The following is a 21,799-nucleotide window of genomic DNA, read 5'->3' on the forward strand; positions in this document are numbered from 1 at the left end:
CTATTAATATTAAAATGAATATAAGACTTTTCAAACTAGAGATGCTAAGACTTTTAACTTTTGCCAATTATTGGTAACCGTATCAAAATGTGACCGTTTCTATTTTATTCCTACACTGTCGAAAAAAGTAGTAACCAATTCAAAAATGTCACAAAATGATCAATGTAATGTTTTTACTAAGATCTAAATATAGTTTACTAATATCTAAATATAGTTGAATGAAATTAGACATAAGTGAATTGGATTTTATTCTTTGTAATATTTTCCCTTCATAGGAGGAAGAATCTTTCATGTATACTTTCATAAATATCCCTAAGTGTGTGCTATGTGTGTGCTGATTACCTTTGGTCGTGTGAAATGGCCATGGAGCGGATTCCTGCGTCACAGCCGGGGTACGCGAACAGCTGCTTGAGGTTGTGAACCTGCCAGACAGAAACTATACCCCCGTCTCCGCCTGTCAGCAGATACTGGCCATCACGACTGAGGAGCATGGCCTGCCCGGGACAAACAGAGGGAAAGCTCATTAATATCTGTTGAATGAACATGAGAGATTTTATTTTTTGCTTTTGTTTAGTTTCCTGATGGTAACCAGTTCAACAGGAGACGTCCTGAGTTGTTGGATCATCTGTAAACTGTGCTCAGAAAAACTCTGCCGCAGCAAAAAGCTTTTCAACCTGGCACCAGGAGCATAAATTGTCTGGGAATAGGTCCGGCGAGCTGGGACCAGTTTGTCTCGTCTGTCAAAGTTAAGCTCATACTGTGAGGTCATGTGATCCAACAAAAGATCCCAGGTCAGAGCTGCCATCCTTCAGGGCTTTCTGTACACAAACCCCGACTTGCAACAAAGATGGCTCCCCACAGTGCGGCTCCGAGATTTACTCGTCTCATCTGCTTTTCCTGCAAACTGTAACAGCTGAATGGCTCCCGCAGGATTCAGACGTACACAAATCAAGTCGTGTGTTGGAGTCCATTATGTGCACGGTGTACAGTGGGAGCTGGAACTTGAACAGTCAGGAGCATCAATCGGCGAGTAAGCGTAGCTGATGAAATGACGAGGCACAATGCGAGTTTCTAAAAGCAGCAAGTGACACTAATTTAGAGCTTTTTCTCGTTTGCGGTTTCGTGACGAGGAGCCGGGCCGTCGCTCAGCTGCAGCCAGTTTGCAGCGATTCAGCGAGAGACGCTTCAATCATCGGCAGCAGCATGTGCATCGAATCAAGCTCATATGAAATAGGCGAAATGAAACTTGACCTTCAGTTCTGAAGTTGGAACAAGTCATTTTCAGGAACTTGACTTGGTTAAGAAAACATAAATAACCCTTCAAGAGCAGCAGTGCACAGCGGATTGGACATTAAAAAGCGTGCAGCCTAAATTAGGTAAATCTTTTGTGTATGTTTATATATGTATAAAAAAAACTTTGGGTAATTTCCTACCGCACTGAATTAAAAAAAATCTGTTTCTCATTCTCGTGAGTTGAGATCGGCACAGACGCACATGTGACAGGCGCATGAAATGGACACAGCGATGCACTCGCATGCTGCACGCTGGCCAGACGCCTCCAGAATCAATCCAGACTGATTGCGACGTCAGATCATCATCCAAGATGGCCGTGAACGAAGCATGACTGAGTGCAGCTGTGTTTTGATTCGTGTCCTTTAAGTGTGTTTCGTGTGCACAGTAGTTGTCGTGTGCATCAACGTTCGGAGTTAATCTGACAACATGAATAAATATCAAACCATTATCCAGCAAATCGTGATGAACGTGACTACATTGGAAAAAAATGTTACCCTCTAAATAGTTTGTAATGAAAGATTTAAAATTTAAAGTAGCACTGGTTTGGTATTAGGCCACTTGGGGGCAGCAGAAGACTTCAGAAACATAACATTAACATACTATCACCTGTATGTTATGGCAGCACGTTGCAAACACATATATGCACATGATTAGTAATTCTTTAGTCACTTGATGAATATAAGTCTAGTATCTACTCTCCTTTTACCTTCATTTTGGTCTCAACCAACTCATGGAAAACTCTGTAGCTGCCAAACGCTCAAATACGTTCAACTTATTAAAGTTACTACATCTGTATTGGAGAATGCAAATGTCTGAGTCTGTTGCTCTGGATGTTTTCCAGAATTTTTTCCTGCCAACCCCCTGGTGAAATGTCCAGAAAACGTCAGAGTGAGCCCATGTGAGAAAACAGCAGGAAAATGTGCAAAGAATTCCGAGCGAGTGGGTTTGTTGACGATGTTTCTAACATGCGATGGTCGCAAAAATGAAAATGATACAAATATCTGGGGATGAAAAAGAGGAGCCACACATGTAGAAGACACGGACGAAGACGTCAACTTGGAAAGACAATGAGATTCAGAAGCTTCAGGCGATGAAGGCCGACAACGGCGTCGACGTGTTGTAAACAAAAACACATGATTTACTTGGCGGACTTCACACGTCACGTCCTGCCTCTCACACCCAGACACCACCTCCACACCCAGACACCACCTCCACACACAGACACCACCTCCACACCCAGACACCACCTCCACACACAGACACCACCTCCACACCCAGACACCACCTCCACACCCAGACACCACCTCCACACCCAGACACCACCTCCACACCCAGACACCACCTCCACACACAGACACCACCTCCACACACAGACACCACCTCCACACCCAGACACCACCTCCACACCCAGACACCACCTCCACACCCAGACACCACCTCCAGACACCACCTCCACACCCAGACACCACCTCCACACCCAGACACCACCTCCACACGCTTCCCCTGTTGTCGTGAACACGCCTGGACAATCTCCTGCTATGTTCTTCATATGTAAAAGACAAAGTTCATGTGTGAAATCGGCTTAACTGGCAGGTGGTGAACCTGAAACCCTCTGTAGAGCTGAGTGACCCCCCCTCCATGTTACACAGATAATAAAATTATTTCTTAGTGCTGCTTTACACTTCACGAGTTGATAAAATAAGCCCAGTTAGTTATGAGTTGAACAGATGCTGTATTTCCACGATAACAGTCAAATAAAAAAAGACAGTAAGAACTTTTTTACCAGTTGCTGTATTTTGTGTGTATCTACTAACGGAGTCCGTGACCTTACTGCAGCGCAGCGGGCGGCCGGGGAGCTGGCAGACATGTCAGCCCGGCCAGGTAGGAGGCTGCAGACAGACATTATAAATCAGACCTCTACCACTGGGCGGTCAAACAAGATGGCCGATGGCTCTGTGGGAGCTAAGATGGCTACCCGGGCTCAGATGACTAAAAAATGAGTGCAGCAGGAACACATGCACTTTTAATGCCCATATTTCCTGCTTCTTGTGGGGAACGGTGGGTGGACGCTGGGACCAGGGAAGGTAAAAAGTGGAATTTATGGTGCTGTTTATCCCCCTGTAACATGGACGCAGGCTGGGGAGGAAAAAACGCTGGAATGGTTACACTGCCTGAGTTATACTAGTACTTAAAAGACTGTAATCCATTCAGTATGGCTCCTGTCACTTGATTCTGCTATTAGACTAGGATGCCGACTGTTAGCCTGTCATCTAACCTCTGACTCCAGACCCTTATAAATTCACAGCGCATACATTCCCTCTCTTTCTCAGTTTTACTCTCCGGCTCTAAGTAGATACTGCAGGCCGGGACACACACTTATTTATCCTGGAGTCATACTGTGCGGAGGCTCCGACGGCAGAGAAGATTGATTCTGGTATGTACACGAGTGCACTAAATACTGCCGCAGTTCGGGACCAGCGGGGTGGAGCTGAGGGGAGCGAGGCGGGAGGAGGCCGAGGCTCCAGCAGCCTCATTGAAGATGTTAAGATTTTCTTAATGCCATTTGACACGGCTGGAATTTACAACGAGAGCAGAGCTGAGGACCTGCGCTGCTCCAGAGTCACAGCTCGCAGGAGCCCTGAGACAAACACAAAGCTCTGACACTTCATTCCTGCTTAAGAAACAACAGAGTGCTCTGAAACCTATTTTACAACAGCACAAACTTTGGATTTGTCTGTGTGTATGAATTAACCACTTCCTATACAAGTTATATTTGTGTTTATATCACAGTCTTGAGCTGTTTTCTCGGAGCAGGCTGGTTGGCAGGTTAGGGGCCTCGGCACCAGAGGTTTTCTTAATGGGAAACAGGCGTGTGGCTGTCTGTCAGAGCCAGCTTACAATTCCCAGGCCAAACCGGAAACAATGGGTCGGGAAACCAAAGGCAGTAGCCGTTATCCTGTGTCACTCCAGCCACAAGGGAGGAAATGTGGGAAACGTGTCGTCCTGCGCCGGAGGGTAGTTAATGGTGTCGGTGTCCAGAGCTGACCACTCCTCTGGAATGTTCTCTGCAACGGCTGCCGACGCAATTTGACCTGACAACAGGGTCCTGGATCAAAAGGGCCGTTTCCTCTGGTGTGTGATTGTGAGAGAATAAAGGCGACGTGAAACCATAGTTTGCCCCGAGGAAAACCCCCCGACTTTTCTCAGATCTCCAACGGTAAGAACGGCTTTAATCAGTGAGAGGACTTTCTTACGCTGATGTGGTGCAGACACACATATTTTTCGCATGCGTTCTCATGCAGAGAGCAGTCTCCTCACCTTGATGCTGTCCTCTACCTCCATGTGTCCCAGCAGTTTGCCGTTGACACTGAAGAGACAAAACTGTCCCTTGTCGTAATAGATCATGCAGTGTCCCTCAGTGGAGGACTGGATGAGGCGGGGCCGCATGCACCGCTCCGGGACCTCCAGGGTCCTCAGCAGGTCCCCATTCATGGAATGGATCAGACAAGGACCCTCTGCAAACAGACAACACAACATGATACATGAAGTTAGATGAGCTCAGTGGGTAACAAACTTTTATTATGAAAGTCTTTTTCTCTCAGACGTGAGAGATCCGATCATAAGTGAACAACGTTAAGGTCGTCGGTTCACACCTGACATTACAATGCATCACGAAGTTTACAGATGTGTCTGATGTCACTGTTTGTCGGTGCGAGAGAGAGAGAGAGAGAGAGAGAGAGAGAGAGAGAGAGAGAGAGAGAGAGAGAGAGAGAGAGATGGAGATAGAGAGTGAGAGAGAGGGAATGAATGAATGTGTGCAACTATGAAGAAATATTTTACCAATCTAAGAAAAGTATTAGTTGTTATGTGGTGATCTGTGTTGATATTGTGGCCACAAACATATCGACCTATCGGCATAAAGAAGCGTTAAAATAAGTTTAAACTGTAGCAGAGGACGTCAGCTGAGTAAGTCAAATCTCTCCTGGATTTGCGTTCACACAGCAAAACAAAATGTCGCCACATTAAACCTCTGAATGCAGATTGAGTCTTGGAGCTGACCTGAACTTCCCAGTTGCGATCGCATCACTAAGGACGGATGTGAACACCAGGTCTGAACGGGCGCTTTGTTGTGAAGTATGAATTTAGACTCTGGATGTTTTTATTCAGACGAACAGAAAAATCTCACCTTTGCAGCCGCTGATGACGACGCCCAGCTCCGCACACACGCTTGCACACGTCACCTCACAGTCGTGGCCCGTCAGGATGGCCCGGGGTGTGGTGAACTCTGCTGGGGAAACACAGACACAACACATATTAGCGAGAGCAGCACCACGGTACAGGGTATAACCACCACTGGTCTCTAGAGGGAGCACGGAGCAAAGGAAATCCTCATTCATCCATATTTTATAGTTCTGATAAATGAAATGATAAAGTCAACGCAGTCAAAACACATAACACACAGAAATACATAGAAATACAGAAACCTAAAGGATAATCATTTGTTCAGCTCAGAGAGGATTTCTTTTTTTCCATAGAAGCTCATGTATTATTGCATCAAGCCTGTTTTCCTCTACACACATTTCTCCCCTCATTCACTCTCCCTTTCGAGCACTTGTCACCCACCGCCTCTCCCTATCTTTAAAACCCTCTCCCCATGACTGCCTTCACTGGATCCAGATGTTTCAGAGAGAGAGAGAGAGAGAGAGAGAGAGAGAGAGAGAGAGAGAGAGAGAGAGTTACGTTCCTGAAGTCATAAGGATTGTGTGATTTTGTTTGGGTTTGAGCTGTCAGGGCGAGCGACAAAACAAAACCGCCTTGCACTTCCCCCGTCTGTACAAAGCACATCTGTCCAGTCAGATGTTCACAAACGCTCAGACGCATGGAGTTTAGACTTTTCTGCATTTTCTGTTGTGTACTTTGCAAATAAATATTTTTCAACAAGCGTAGACGCATCGACGGGCGACAGATACGGTTTCTAAACGTTTTGTCGTCTTGTAGCGTGAAAGATGAGGAACTGGAGGTGAGTGGTGGTGTGTGTGTGTGTGTGTGTGTGTGTGTGTGTGTGTGTGTGTGTGTGTGTGTGTGTGTGTGTGTGTGTGTGTGTGTCAGTGGCCAGTAGTAAGGTCAGTTCGGGGTTCATTGGGGGTTTATTGCTCTGGGAGGGGGCCTCGTCTTTAGTGACCCCATCTTCTTCTGTTAGAGGTCAAGTTCAGATCAAACAGAGAAACACAGCAATGACACTGAGTGATTTAAAAAAAAACTAAAAAGGTTTAAAGACACTATTTTTCCACCAACCTTCGTATATCAACCAAGCAAAAAATGGTTAATTTCTTATGGGAAATTCCAGCTATGTCATACAGTGAGTAGTTTCAGTTTGCTAGATTCTCTCTTTAATTGAATTATATGATATAAAACTCAGCGCAGGTTCACTAATAAGGCAGGTAGGTCAGCTATAGCTACCGTTACGCTCTAATTAGATTTAGGAGAAAGACTATACACGACATTCTGCTCAGTGAACCCTCTCGTGAAAAAGGAGAGGGCGAACTCCAGTCACATGTACAGACTGTAAAGACTGAATCAGCAGTGTTTCAGATTAATATACCATGAATAAAACAACTGAGTCTATACATGTGTTATTCATAGAACACTTTGAAACAATCCATGTTCAGATGGGTATGAGATACTCTTAGGATACTCACTTATTACGCTGCTGTTATCTCATGACAAAGAAATATAACTGTGGCTTGAAAATTTAAAGTTAAACCATAACTACAAATAAAAAGAAAACACAAATACAACCAAATATATAGAGGTTGAATTAAGAAAATAAACATCTTTTCTGCATCATTTATTCTGCAAAATAATTGTCACATATCAGCAGATAGAACCCCAGATACCGATATGTCTGTGAAAGACTCGTAAATCGGTCAGCCTCTTGTTTTACTCCATGTGACCAGCTGACCGGTTCATTTTGAAAATAAAAACCAGCCGCACGCACGCACACGCACACACACACACACACACACACACTGGGGAAAACAGGTGATAAAAGTAAAGTTAGACCATAGAAGCCTGTGAGGATAAGCAGGATGTTGGATCTCGTCAATAAAACTGATATTGGTACATTTGTTAACTTTTCGAGCCTCTACCTGCCATTTGGTTTGAATTGGGGCAGCATCAGATTCCAGTCTTTGGGGACTTTAGGTGGAAACTAATGACACTGGGAGGCTATGGGATGTCTGGACATGTGAGGGCAAGAGGTGTTTGGCTTTGGTTGGTAAAATTAGTAGATTTTCACTTCTGCTTCTACTTCCTTCTATGTTTCTCTCTTTTTTGTAGCTAAACATAAAGTAGAGTAGACACTTAGACATGTAGAATATTGCTGGAAAGTGCTGGAAAGTGATGTGTTTTGCAATGTATTGGCAGTTGTCAATTAAAGGTGCAGTTCACAGTCTATTAATTTAAATAAACTGACTCAAATGTGTGCATTTAAATTTATAAGATGAATAAATACATGATGGTGTGAATATCAACATTTCTTTAAGATTTGAAAAGATTTACAGCTACATGCAAATATTGCTGGAGATTTAACAACTGAAGAAAAATGTTCGTCATCCTCAGAAAGTTCAGTCAATTTAAAACTCAAAATCTAAAACTCCACATGACTACAAGTGTCACCTCCACTGTGGCCAGCAGATGGCAGTGGTGTCTGTGGAAATGTGTTGGTATTGGTCAATGTGCACGTGTGTGCATCAGCCATTCTGAGGCAATTCAGTCCAGCTTATGAAGTGTGTGAGATATTTACACAGCAATATGCATGAAAAGCAGTGTGTGTGTGTGTGTGTGTGTGTGTGTGTGTGTGTGTGTGTGTGTGTGTGTGTGTGTGTGTGTGTGTGTGTGTGTGTCACATGCTCTCATATAAGTTTGTCTGGATCCTTCCGCTTAATCTTACACGTTTTAATTTTTGGACGAAGAAAAACGAAGTCTGCTGTCTCTATGTATTTTGTGAGTACATGTGACTGTGTGTGTGTGTGTGTGTGTGTGTGTGTGTGTGTGTGTGTGTGTGTTTGTTGTATACAGCAGAGCTAAATGTCTGGGTGAGCCTCCTGTGGTCTGGGGCAATGGAGCATCACATTGTGGCGGTGAGACGTTGGGATGACGACTGCTTTGTCTGCTCCTCCAGCTCCAGCGCGGTAACTGCACTGAGCCAACTGAGGTTAGACTGACACACGCACAAACACACGCTTACCCGAAAATACACAGCACATGCACGGGTACACAAAAACAGAACATCTTTAGGCATATAATAATTCCATAAATCAATCAAAGCCCAGTGCGCTCTTGGAAATATGCAGTCGAATTGTTGCAGCACAGAAGGATGTGATTATTTGTGTCAGTTTATCTAAACCTTGTGTAACCTTGCAACATTCAGTCAAAGTCAGTAAACAGCAACTTGTAGGCTGTGATGGAGATCACAAGAATCTGAAGTAGACAAAATGCTGCTGAAAAATTTGATTTTTATGTGTTTAATTCTAAAGAGCACTTTTTTTAATCAAGGTTTTAGACATGGTGAGTAAAAGAAACTTTAAAAAATAGGTATAAATAATTAATAGATAAAACAAATCAAGAGCAGAAAATGAGGTTTATGTGGTTTATGCTCATCCCTCTTTTTTATCTCCTTTCTTTTTAAGTCCCTGTGAAGGAACTAATGTGAAAGAGAAAACATTTTTCATCGTACCTGAAGTAAGTGACAAAATCATCTAAAAAGCCGCCCCCCCCTCCAAAATAAAATCAAAAGCCAATGTGGCTCATTAACCAAATCACAATTTGTCATAAATTCCAGCCCCCTTTTTAATAGATCACTTAACATAGTGTACGTCAATCTAAGCCGACCAAATTAGCACAGGGGAGGCTAAGTACTGAGCAATGTGCGCACGGTGCTTTGATCATGGCTGATGCCACATGTTATGGTAACATCAGGGAGGCCCGCGACATTTTTCACTTTTATCGACTAGCGTGACCCCGTGGCCCTCGGATGGTGGTGAACTTTCACGTGCCGGCCGGCGACCCCCAACGTCACGTTTAACGTCTCTAAGTGGCTCTCACTTTCACTCACATTAAAGACAGATTCTCTCAAGCTCTCACAGACTCACAGACACACACACACACACACACACACACACACATATACACATATACACACACACGCTTTATCTGGTCACACACACACACACAATCTCAAACACATTATCGAAAGCTGTTCCTGGTGCGACAGTGCTGCGAAATCCAATCTGTATGCAGGAGGCCTGGCCTGGTCACACGAAACTAGTTGTTACTTTACAGAGAGAGGCCGTAAATCACAGAGTCACAACTGTCTGGGAGAGTGAGCACTCAGAGAATACCCGTGTGTGTGTGTGTGTGTGTCTGTGTGTGTGTGTGTGTGCGTGCGTTCACATATCAGACTGGTTGGCCAGTATACTTACTGCCGAGGCTCTCTCCAATGCTGCTGTGCTTTCCGTTCCAGTACCACAGCAGCAGGGTGGCATCTCTGGAGCCCGACAGGACGTAGCAGTCTCCTCCGATGTACGACTCGGAGCGAGCCAGACACGTCACCACGTCGCGGTGCCCGAACACTATCTGAGTCAGTTTGCCTGCAAAAGCACACAAATATGTCGAATAAATATTCATTTGTCGGCCGCGTCTGAACAATACACACATACACAGGACCACTTATTGTGCTTTTATGACAAAACCTCATATAAATGTGTTGTTGGATGTAATTATTTCAAACTCCACACCACGTGTTTGTTGATCATCTGTCTGCTCAGCTAGTTCCTCTACAGGATCAGTCTTCTAATTCCCAGACAAGGATAAATATTTGTTCCAACTCTGCGTGTGTGTGTGTGTGTGTGTGTGTGTGTGTGTGTGTGTGTGTGTGTGTGTGTGTGCGTGCCCATGCACAGCGCTCCATGTGTATTTATAAAGAGTCTAATTGCTGTCAGATTTCCAGACCACAGCTCCACTGTCTAGCTGTCTAATATTCATTACGCTCCTCACAGTGTGACCTCTCGCAGTCAAAAAGGGAATAGTTTGCAACACATGACATTTCTGTCTGGGCGTCAGAATCGCCCTCCGCTCGATAATTAAGCCGTAGCTCAGTGAGGAGATGAGGATTATTATGAAAGTGGGTGGGTCACTGACTTGACTTCCAAAGAAGAACAGAGACATCAAAGATGTAAAATGTTTGACATCTTTATAAACACTGAAAATAAGTAATGATGGCTGCTGCAATAATGGCTACCATGCACCTCGTATTGCACACTCATCCGCTCCAGAACGCACGGGCACGCACACGCAGACAAATTAAATTGGATGTGTGTGCATGCATGCGTATGAGGCTATGTGTTCTGTGCACGTGTACCAATCAAGTCTTGTAATTGATAAAATCCCTCAGTTCTTTAACCTGGGGGCTTTGGGGACCTTGGTAGCAGCTGTTGAGCGAGTGCGATTAAACTGTGTTCACGTTCCAGTCGTACACCCCGGTGGCAGTAGCACAATAGAGCTATCTCTGCGCTCCCATCCCTCCATCCCTTCCTCCTCAGTTAAGAGACAGGGAGGGCCTGGCCTATAGAAATTGAATTTGGGTTGGTTGTATAGATGTGTGTAGGACTCTGAATGGGGCTGAGGGAGGAGAGCTGGGGAGCAGCGTGCAGAGATGAAGCTCCAGACAGTTTCATTTAGGACCCCTGACCTGGTGGTGTGTGTGTGTGTGTGTGTGTGTGTGTGTGTGTGTGTGTGTGTGTGTGTGAATCTTCCACCAAGCATCTTAATAGCATTCAGACACACAATGCATCAAATGATAAACACAGAGTTTAACAATAGTCCAAAATATTATTGGGATGTTGAGCTAAAAATTATTTATGTCAGAGATTCATTTCTATAATTTTCCATTCCAACTCTTCTAAATAACTACACCTCCTACAATAACTTGACAAAAGGGCATCAAACCTGAAAACCCACAGCTTCCTGTCACAATTGAAAACCTCTTGAAGAAATGATCCAGTTCAACAGTTGAACTGAACAACTGACTTCGGGGACATGAACTGTTGACAGCACACAAGCCTTGAACTGGAAAAATAAAGGGGAAAATAAAGGCCTGCTGTGCCAAGTAATTGTGCAAATTTCATAACGATTGCACGGGGACTTCTACAGAAACAGTGCAGTAGAGCAGAGAACAACATCTGTGGCACAACAAACACTAGAGACTGTGAACTGCATCGGTTATTGAACCCAACATCTAAATTGGTCAAATTCTAAAGGCTACTAGGAACTGCAATAATCATCACATCACATGCGACGAAAGTGTAGCACAAAACCCAAAATACACAGAAGATGTGTGGAGCAAAGCCCGTGGAGGTTCATTAACCTTAAAAAGGTTAATCCCTTTAATCTTTTCATTTAAAATTCATGGAAATCTGTTTATGAGTTTATGAGACATCTGAGGTTCAGAGTTGACGCTGTGGCCCGAGAGTCACAAAAACTAATAGGGTTCATCCTCTGGCTAGAAGATGAATGGAAAATCAATTTCATTGCCACACCTCCAGTGCATTTTTATATTACTGTTAGAGTTTAACATTTTATGGGGTTCATGGATTTATTAGGCAAATAATGGACCTGGTATCAACTTGCATTATTTCACACGTGTATATTACATGTAAATAACTATCTCTACCTTTAGAAATTTACAAATAGCTGTGAACTCATATATTTCATTATTGTTCCATCCTAAAAATGTAGCCCTAAAGGTAGATGGTGTTTTGAAGGCACGTTTTGTTTCTAGTTTGAGGTTTTGGTTGAGACACAAAAACGTTGGAATGAGTATTTATTGTGTAAAATGAAAGAAAACGACAAAAAGGAGGATTACAAATTTGCAGAATGGAATTGGAGATCTTAAGTCAATCATATTATCCCGAGAAAGAAGCAGTTTTTTGTGATTTTCCTGATCCCAACAGAACAACATCTCAGTACCTGAGTCGGTGGAGTAGACCCTGAAGCTCTTGTCCCAGAAGCCACACAGGAGGATGAAGCGGTTGTCGGCCGTGATGATGAAACACTGCGAGCTGATCTGGATGCTCTGGTCCAGCAGGTCTGAGATCTGACGGCGGTGACTGCCCACGTTACTGGCTGGAGAGGAGAGGAGAGGAGAGGAGAGGAGAGGAGAGAGAGAGAGAGAGAGAGAACAAAATAAAAGATTACATGATAAAAATGGAGACATGCACAGAAAGGTGTTGAATCGATAACCTGTAACACACAATTTACTGTTTTTACGAGTCAGCTATTTTCAAAGAGTTCACACTCCGATGCATCTCTACTTAAGTTTTACTGCACGGCACAGAGAAGATTTGTGAGAGAATACATAAAACATCCTGGAGGTGAAGTTTACAGGACTTCACATTGTTCGTGAGAGTGTGAGAGAGTCTGAGAAATTATGGAGCGTGTGGAGCTTCACAAAATATGTCCACCACTCAAGTCAGAGCACGCACCGCACATTCATCTGCTCGTGTAATTCCAGCCAATGGTTAGTTAGAAAGGAAATTTATCGACGTTCTCTCTTCCGTAAGTGGCGCCTTTTACTCTTTCCCAGAGAGATATGTCCACTGTGAAGTATTTCTTATTCGGTGGGGTCAAAAAGCGCCGGAGAACAGGTGTCAGGGAAGAGTATGGAAAGTGAGAAAGTCCAGTGTACATGCTGCAACTGATATTTCAACCCGTTTTCAACATTCCCCCGCGGCCACAGTTGGCTCGGCGCTCATCCTCAATTTACTGTGTTTAGCTCAGACTCCTCCAGGAATGCAAACAGTGTAAATATATTACTGACAAGCACAGAAATCCCCTCAACCGCCCTCAAAACATCGACACGCTCCCACGCACGCACAGAAATATACTATTTAGTGCCTTATCTGAATGGAAAGATAGGAGAAAACAACAATGATAAATCTAATGATAAAATAAAACAAATATATCTGAGATTCAGAGGATAAAATTAGCCTGAAAACACACTCCCACTGTAATGCTACTATAAAACTTGCATTGAATTTATAAATACGGATCCAAAGAAAGAGAGAAATGCTGAACGTGCAAATAAAGATGAATATGTGAGACTAGCGCCTGGTTATTTTCAGCAGAGTGTACAGAAGTGTAGAAATGGTTGTGTGAGACTACAGCATTCACAGAGACAGAACCCCCCTCCCCCCCAGCCAGACGTGCGTGAGATCGCGAGCGGCTTGCAGGAGAAGCGGCAGCAGAGAGGCGAAGGCGGGAGTGGATGGAAGTGCCGGGTCTCTCTCCCTGCTCCACCAGTGCATCCCATACATCACCGCGGCTCGGCACTCTTCTCCTGCTCATCAACAAGTCGTGAAGGATGAGAGGCGCCCATATTGTCCTGACAGCCGTCCGCCGTGCATTCTCAATCACACATTATTACCACATTCATATTCATTTCCATTGACACGCGTCCTTTCCCTCCGCTCAAATTAAACCAAAGAGGATGCAAAAAGGGAGGGAGGGATGGGACGGCGGTGAGGGAGGAAGAGGGGGGGAGTTGATGATGAAATGCCGGCCTAGGCCACAGCTCATTGCATTCCAATTTGCATGCAAATGGCTCAGTGTGAGAGCAGGGGGCTATATCATGAGGAGTGAACTGGGGCAGAGGCTGAGAAACAACTCTAATCTACTGTCCAGGGACACGGCAGCGCAGACTGCCATGAGTCACCAAGATGCCAGCGGTAATCAAACATAAATCCACACACGCACACAAAAAATGCACATATAAGCTCACACTATGCAAAGAATATGCAGGTTATGTGGATTCTTTTGCAGCCATAAATGACAACGTACCTATGAGCGGGTCAATTTCCACAGGAAGTTGGTACTGCTGGTCCTGCACCGTCGCGCTCTGATGACCTGACAGAGGAGGAAGACAGACTGGATTAATATTGTAATCGTGTGGCCTTGTGAGAGAGCCACTGGTTTCCTGTTCATTGTAAAACACTGAAACTTATAACCATAAAGTCAGTGTCACCCGCCGAGCACAGAAGTTCCTCCTCCACGAATTAGACATCAATTATGTCCAGAAGGAATCGAGGCCATAGAGACCACGATTCCTCACGTGCTACAAAATGCTTTTCTTTGCACAACCGTGTCACGTCAGCAGTCGGCAGCTGTTATATAAAACCAGACCTATCCACACCGCTACGTCAGCACTGGAATCAAAATAAGGACTTGTCTGTATTCAAGTGTAAAAGACGAACATAATGAAAGATTTCTTTAAGACACTGGGCAATGAATAATCCTCACACGGTTTGATGTAGGGCTGCAATTATATTTTCATTATCCATCAGCTTGAATTGTTTTTTAATCAACCAATTAATAATTCAGATTAAAATATAAATTGTTGGCTGCATAATTTAACACATACAGACGTGTGAGAGATTCAAAGATAAACCAACATTGTCTTAGTGAGATGTTGGGCCAATATCGTATATTCTGAAACGAACCATTTTACTCATAAGTACTAATGTGGAGGTTTTCAATAACATTTCAGGACAAACATCTTTCACTGTTTCTATGAGCTCAATGCTACTTCTCCCCTTTGTTTGTTTTGTCTGATCCAAATTTGTAAACTCAAAAGTCTTTTGGTGGAGAAGGACGTGATTCTAGCATTTTGAGAAGTTGATCCAAACCATTCATCAAACCGAACTGTAACTTGTTGTTGATCAACTCATCTATGACTGATTGTTTATGCACCAGTTTAATTATTTAGATATCATAACAAAACTGATTATAAACACAAACCCTGGTGCAGTGTTTAATCATCATGGAGCTCAATGTGCATCGTCCATTAGCTGCCTCTACTCTAAAAGCAAAAACATTAAAATGTGAGTGATGTCTGCAGCTTTGTGTTGCTCTCACTATGCTCATGAACAAAAGTTGGAAGCGTACTTCTCCTGAAAAGAAGTTTGGATCTGCACTCATTTCCATTTCTCTCTTCTTTATCTCTTCTTAACAGCAACATGCAGAATCCAGTAAATCCGCCCAATTAATGAGCTGCTTCTGAGCGGAGCACACTTTGTTTATTATCGTGCCGGCTCGCTAAACAGTTTAGGTTAATCAGTCGGGGTCTGTGGTGCGCATGGATGAGGTTTGTACTCTCTATGCGAAACCAATCAGTCTTCATCCCCATAAATTCACAGATATCAGATTTAATGTTTCTTCCGGGGCCGGGATGGATGTTGAGTAAATACGGTTTTGTGAAGTGAGCGGCTGATGTATGGGGGTGGACACGAGACCTAACGCTGGCTGCTGCATGTGTCACATTTGATACTGCTATCCAGGAGACACAGTCAACTGTCTCCCGAATCAATGTCCATCCTTTAGAGACAAGACGGGTCAATCCTCAGATTAATTAGACGCTGAGTACAGGGGAAAGCGATGAGGAGAGGGAGTGCGAAAATAATTCGGTGGTACCAAAAGATTATTTTAGAAGAATCAGGCTTAAAAATCACGGAAAACAAACCATTTTAGTTACATTTTTACAGCCTGTGTGCGCAGGGACATGAATCTCTTACCTGCCAAGCCGTGCCATTTGTTGACTGCAAAGAGGCGGTTGGCGGTGACAGTGATGATGGCAGGCGACGTCAGACCCGGCTGCGTGTTGGCTGCCACGTGGGTCACGGGCGAGTTGGACGGGAACTTCAACACCATGATAACGTCCTGCTGCATCTGCTCCGTGAACATCAGCGGCGTCTGCAGGAGAAGATACTGTTCAAGCCCCCGGGGGATGGACAACGGAACGCAGGGAAGAGACGGAGGAGAGCCGAGAGGCAAAAGAGAGGGACGGAAAAAGACGAAGGGAAGCGGGCCGCAGTTGGTGTTAAACGAAAAGGAACAGAGGGAGGAAAAGAGAAGGAAAGACAGAAAGTTAGGAAGCCTGAGCAGGATAGCAGCTTTTAAGTAGCACAGACAAGCTAAGAAAAAGGAGCTTGTTATTGTTAAGTAACATTGCAGGAAAACAGGATTTCTAGATCATTTTTAGGTACAGAAAGGTGAGAAATCTAAAGGGAAATTCTGAAAAATGTATATGAAACAGGATCTGAACCCAATTGAGCACCTATGGGAGATTTTGAACCATCACGTAAGACAATGCTCTTCACCACCATCATCAAAACATCGAATGAGGAAATATATTCTGGAAGAACGATGTTCGTTGCTCCAGTGGAGTTCAGAGACTTGCAAAGACACAATGAAGCTGTTCTAGTGGTGCCAGGTGAAGCTACTGTAGTTTTTGTGCCTTTGTGTTCAACGTCAAATTGTTCTCATATACTTCTTCTTTAATTTTATACTATTCTAATATATATATTTTTACCTATATTTATTCTGTGCTGCTGTGAATTTCCTCCATGGGAATCAAAGGACTATCTTAACAAAACCTTACTCTTGATGTTGATGTTTTTTCATTTGTGTCTATATGTGTGTTAAATAATGCAGCAGATTAGATTCATTTTCAAATACTTTGAATAATATTTTTTTCACCACTAAGCTTTCGTTTTTTTTAGGAACTAAACTTCTGAGAAAATACTGAACTATTCAAGGTGGCATCCTCACCTTAGTTAGTTTGATTCAATATCCCATCCACAATTTTTCATAACCTGGAGTCAGAGAATGTTTGGCCTTCTTGCTTAATATTGTAAAACATTATTAATTCTTGACAATATGTTTTGTTTCAGCACCAGTTCTAAGTATGACTTACTCATGAAAACAATGGAAGTCTGTACTTATGCACAGTCGGTGATAACAATGTCAAAATAGTCGGCGAGAGATTTCATTGACCCATCACATTGTTTCCTGTGGTTAGACAGGAGCTTATAAAGACTGTTTGTACTAAGCAGCTCTAACACGGAGCCATTTTCCTCCTCGCGTGTAAAGAAGAGGAACATCAGTGTTTAACGTCAGGAGCAGACCTGAGTGAATCCGGTGCATCTGACAGGTAACCAGACGTACTGACAGTATCATTACCACCAGCACGGGCAGACGCCGACACTCTGACAACACACTCGTGTAGGAGAGGATGGAGAGAAAGTAAAGAGCAGGACGATTTTTAAAGCAAAGAGCAGAGGGGTGTTGGGAAGGAATATGGAGAAGTGGCGAGCGGCAGAAATGTTCTCTGGCGTCTGAATGTTGTGCTTGAAAACTAGATGTGGAGGAGTAAAAAAATAATAAATATATTTCAAAGGAATTTGTCGGTACAGTACGATTCAAAGCACCAGTCTGAGCTTGTGTGTGTGTGTGTGTGTGTGTGTGTGTGTGTGTGTGTGTGTGTGTGTGTGTGTGTGTGTGTGTGTGTGTGTGTGCACTAGGTGGTGGTCTACAGCCAGCTGTCAGCGCCACAGGGACACCACACTAATAGGGACTCATGGGGCCTCGGTCCATCACAGGCAGGCACACTGGCTGCACTCTGTGCCCCTTAAAAAGCCGTCACTTCAGGACTGCTGTTCATTGCTCTCCTTTGCTGATCCAGCTTCCAGCTCAGGTGGAAAATCTGGCTCAGGCCCAGGTTTCCAGCAAAACCTTTTTCACTTAACACACACACACACACATGCACACAAATGCCTGTGATCTCTCCCTTTCACACACACCTCGCTAATGATGAGAGAGGAGATGCTTTAAAACCTCGAGACTTTTCTTCCCCACAATTGCAGACGGGGAGAGAGAGAAAAGACAGGGGGTACGGGGGGGGGGGGGGGAGGAGAATGAGCCAGAAAATTAAGACTTATGTGAAGCAAAGCGGTGCCAACTTCAGAGTAGAACAGAAGTCAGAGACAGCGTTAAGCAGGCAGAGTCGATACTGTAGCTCTGAGGGATACTGATCCATCATTGTATTTTCAGACTGATACATTAAAAGTACAGGGGGTGTTTTCTGAGCTCATCTTATTTTCTGAGATGATCTGTTTGCGTGTGTGTGCGTGTGTGTGCGCGTGCGCCACTCACCACTTGCATGGCTGAGCTTCTGGGTGGGTGTGGTTCGATGAGCAACTGGCAGGGGGTCTGTCCAAAACTCCTAATTTGAGACTCCACAGCCTGAGGGAAGAAAATGAAGGGAGAGAGGAAAACAAGACAAGAAAAGAGAGGTTAGACTTTTTCATTACATTTTTACTAAACTTTAAATCTGAGTGAATACACAACTAAACCTAATTTATCTGTCTAACATGAGACCAGTCTATCGTATCATACTTTTTTTTCCTATGACTAAATCATTGCCTGATAAATGTTATACACCAATTCAAACAACCCTGGTCTTAAACAACAAAGAAAACACAGAGATGCAGCGAGAGGATGAAAAATGCTCTTGTGTTCAAACACACACACATATACACTCACACGTGTAAACATACTTTTTCACTGTGGGACACACTTGCACGCACACACACACACCAATTTATCCTCGGCAGCCACACACACAGAACCAGAGGAGGGCTGGGACAGGCGGGCTTGTAGGCTGGTTAGGTGGTGTTAATGAAGAGGTATAGGACCATAAACGTCAGTGCAGACGCCGGCCGAGCAGCCCCTGGACATCATCACACAGCTCACTGTCAGGCCAACGAGCACGGGATGGAACACACCCACACTGGAGTGCAGGGCTGTGGCCATGTGTCCCAATGCTCTACACAACATCGTACTGTTGTTTAATATGGCACCAAAAAAAAGTAATGAATCTGTTTATATTAAATAAAATGAATTGAAATAATACCCATCACTATTTCTCATGGCCTCATGTAACTTCACAGTAATCATTGAAAATCAGAGAAGACACAAATGCTTCCATTTTAGATGATGGGAACCTAAAACAGGATATTTTTGCTTGATATATAACAATAAACATTAAAAAGATCATAAGAAATGTTGTGTTGATGAACTAATTGATCAAGCAACTAATCGCTTTCGCCAGGGAGGTTATGTTTTCATTAGCATTTGACTTTTAGCAGGATCACCCAAAAACTAAGATTTTATTCAAACATGGTGGAAGGATGGAACATGGGAGATAAAGAAAGAAACCGTTACATTCAAGGTAGGGTATTATTTTGACATTTTAACTTATATCCCAGGGAATCATTTCTGGATCTTGACTAAAATGATCAGGCATATTTAGAGAACTGATATCTATAAGTGTGTGTTTGTTGCAGCTTGATTGAATTTACTGTTACGGCACTACTATGGAAGGATCTCAAATAAGTTCAAAATCCAAATAAATCAAGGCAGAGCAAACTAGGCAGCATTTAAAAATGAGTTTAAAAAAAATAAATCTACAAAAGACATTTCTATACAAACAAATCAAAAATACAAAAGCAACAACAGAAAAGGCTTGTGTGAAACAGATCAGTTCTGATTTGTAAAAAAGGGACAAGCAGAGAGAAAATGGCCAACACAGAATTATGACAGCGCTGTCAGTGTGTTGGTGTGCACTGTGACTGGCTGTGTGGGAGAGACAGCTTGTGTGTGTGTGTGTGTGTGTGTGTGTGTGTGTGTGTGTGTGTGTGTGTGTGTGTGTGTGTGTGTGTGTGTGTGTGTGTGTGTCTGTGTGTGTGTGTGTGTGTGTGTGTAGGCTGAGACGTTTGAGTCCAACTTGGCCAGGCCTGTGAGAATGAGCTCATGGTTGAGGCCTGCATATGGTATTTCCATGAGGGAAAGAAAAAAAAAACAAGGTTGGGAAGTTAAGTGGACTTGTAGCCATTGTCTGAAACTAACCAGAGACCCGCGAGGCCGAGAGAAGCAGAGATCTCAACTGTCTGTTCGAGCTTCTGACGGGTCAGGAGTCAAACAACAAGAGAGCGTTTTACAAGTGAATGCAGAACTAAAACACAGAGGAGAACGATTAGTCTCTGGCCATTTTATCGATTTTATGTGAACTTAAGTTTTGCACATATCTTGATTTTCCCCTTTTTTTTTTTTACTTACATTAATCTATCTGAGCAGAACAATACACTGAAATCCTCCAGCGGAAAAAGATAAACTCACCACTTCCTAGACCCATCTGAGAAAGTTTGCTTACCATGCATTTTATTATTTTAAAGTATGGATTTAAAAACAACAGTGTTATTATGCAAAAGCAAAGAAGTGCAGCTATATAGAAAGTACTCGCTGAACATATTGGAGGTTTAAGATCATCTTCTTGTTAGCAGCTTGTTAGTCTGTCTGTGGAGGTCAAGACAAATCTATTTATAGTACCCTATGTTGATCTGAACACATGCATGTCAGGGCTGAAAAGAGATGCCTCTAGGATCCAGTGTTGTCACGTATGCATGTTAACACTCGTGTGTGTGTGAGACGGGATTTTAATGTTCCTCAGAAAAGACCCTGGATGTTAAAGAACAGAGCACCTCCGCACACGACCAACACGGATCGTGACGGACACTCTTAACCATTTACATCTTCTCAGCAGTTGGTTTGTTAGTGAAAGGACATCAGTGTATGATTCAAGGTCAAAGTGCCTCCCCTCTCCTCTGCCTGCAGAGCGGAGCATTTTGCTTTGGCTAATGTGTAGAAGAGACTCCTCAAAGCCACTCAACCTATCTTCATTAAGTCCGGCGCTGACATTTATGAGGCAGTGGAACGCTGGAAAGTGGCTGAGTCTAGGTCAGCATGTCCTCTCCCTGTATGCCAATGCAATGCTCAGGTGATTATATGAAGGGCCATCCACAAGGCCAATCTCTTTTGGGGGCGCTGGCCCGTGTCTGATGAGGGTTTTCTATATTCTATACATTTAAATGGCTGCGACGCCCTCGGCTCAGATGTCCCAGTCTGCTCTTTGATTTACTCGGCTACTTGACAAGATGGATATCCATGTAAAACATGCAGTTTTTATGCAAATCAAGCCGACAACATTGACTATGGACAGAACAAAAAGAGGCACGATGGCCTTGTATTCTGACAAACAGCGTAGCCGCATAATCTGTATCTTCGGCTTAAGATGAAAGAAATATGAAATGAAGTGAAGGGCATTTTGTCCAAAGAAAACAAACGACTGGGTCTTGTGTTTGGTGAGTGACTTTGGCAGGGTGCCAAGGCCGGTTCACTCGCGTAGGTATATTTCCCGTCTTCTGCCGAATTACGCACACACTATACAATTCAGACGGGGCTCTGTGTTTTGTTACTGGTGTAAGAGGCTGTGGGATTTTCCGTAATCACATGTGAAAGAAGGGAAGCCCTGTACAAGTAAGGGAAGGCAACACAGGGCGTGTTTCTCTTTATACGTCGAGAAGCAACACAGATGTCCGTGCGTGCCATGCACAGGGGGTGCACACACCAACACACGAATGCATCTGCACACACACGGTTCTCTTGGAGAGTGAGGGGGGGGGAGAGTTCTGACATGCGGCGGAGGCAGGACAGGAAGTAATCATGGTTTTGAAAAACACAGCAGCGGTCTCCACAGCGTTCCCTAATCTGTGCT

At 43.8% G+C, this 21,799-nt stretch overlaps 2 protein-coding genes across 9 annotated transcripts in view; one reads left to right on the forward strand and one right to left on the reverse strand.

Moving 5' to 3' along the window:
- Positions 1-9,482, forward strand: part of dclk2a (doublecortin-like kinase 2a) — a 48,331-nt gene extending 38,849 nt beyond the window's left edge. Inside the window, exons 19-20 of the mRNA XM_034585897.1 lie at positions 4,993-4,998; positions 9,449-9,482. The gene's annotated coding sequence lies outside the window, so the exon portion shown is untranslated. The remainder of the gene's footprint in view (positions 1-4,992; positions 4,999-9,448) is intronic.
- lrba (LPS responsive beige-like anchor protein) overlaps positions 1-21,799 on the reverse strand; it is a 179,758-nt gene that overhangs the window by 1,099 nt on the left and 156,860 nt on the right. For 3 of the 8 annotated variants that reach the window (XM_034585812.1, XM_034585804.1, XM_034585841.1), the window contains 8 exons: positions 18,340-18,429; positions 15,921-16,113; positions 14,191-14,256; positions 12,322-12,477; positions 9,777-9,944; positions 5,480-5,581; positions 4,612-4,808; positions 343-494 (listed from right to left, as the gene is read on the reverse strand). In XM_034585812.1, the coding sequence (XP_034441703.1) occupies positions 343-494; positions 4,612-4,808; positions 5,480-5,581; positions 9,777-9,944; positions 12,322-12,477; positions 14,191-14,256; positions 15,921-16,113; positions 18,340-18,429 (1,124 nt within the window). The remainder of the gene's footprint in view (positions 1-342; positions 495-4,611; positions 4,809-5,479; positions 5,582-9,776; positions 9,945-12,321; positions 12,478-14,190; positions 14,257-15,920; positions 16,114-18,339; positions 18,430-21,799) is intronic. The other 5 variants (XM_034585863.1, XM_034585830.1, XM_034585852.1 and 2 more) reach the window with 3 other exon arrangements.

The sequence above is a fragment of the Hippoglossus hippoglossus genome, chromosome 1 (genome assembly GCF_009819705.1).
Source record: "Hippoglossus hippoglossus isolate fHipHip1 chromosome 1, fHipHip1.pri, whole genome shotgun sequence".
NCBI lineage: Eukaryota > Metazoa > Chordata > Actinopteri > Pleuronectiformes > Pleuronectidae > Hippoglossus > Hippoglossus hippoglossus.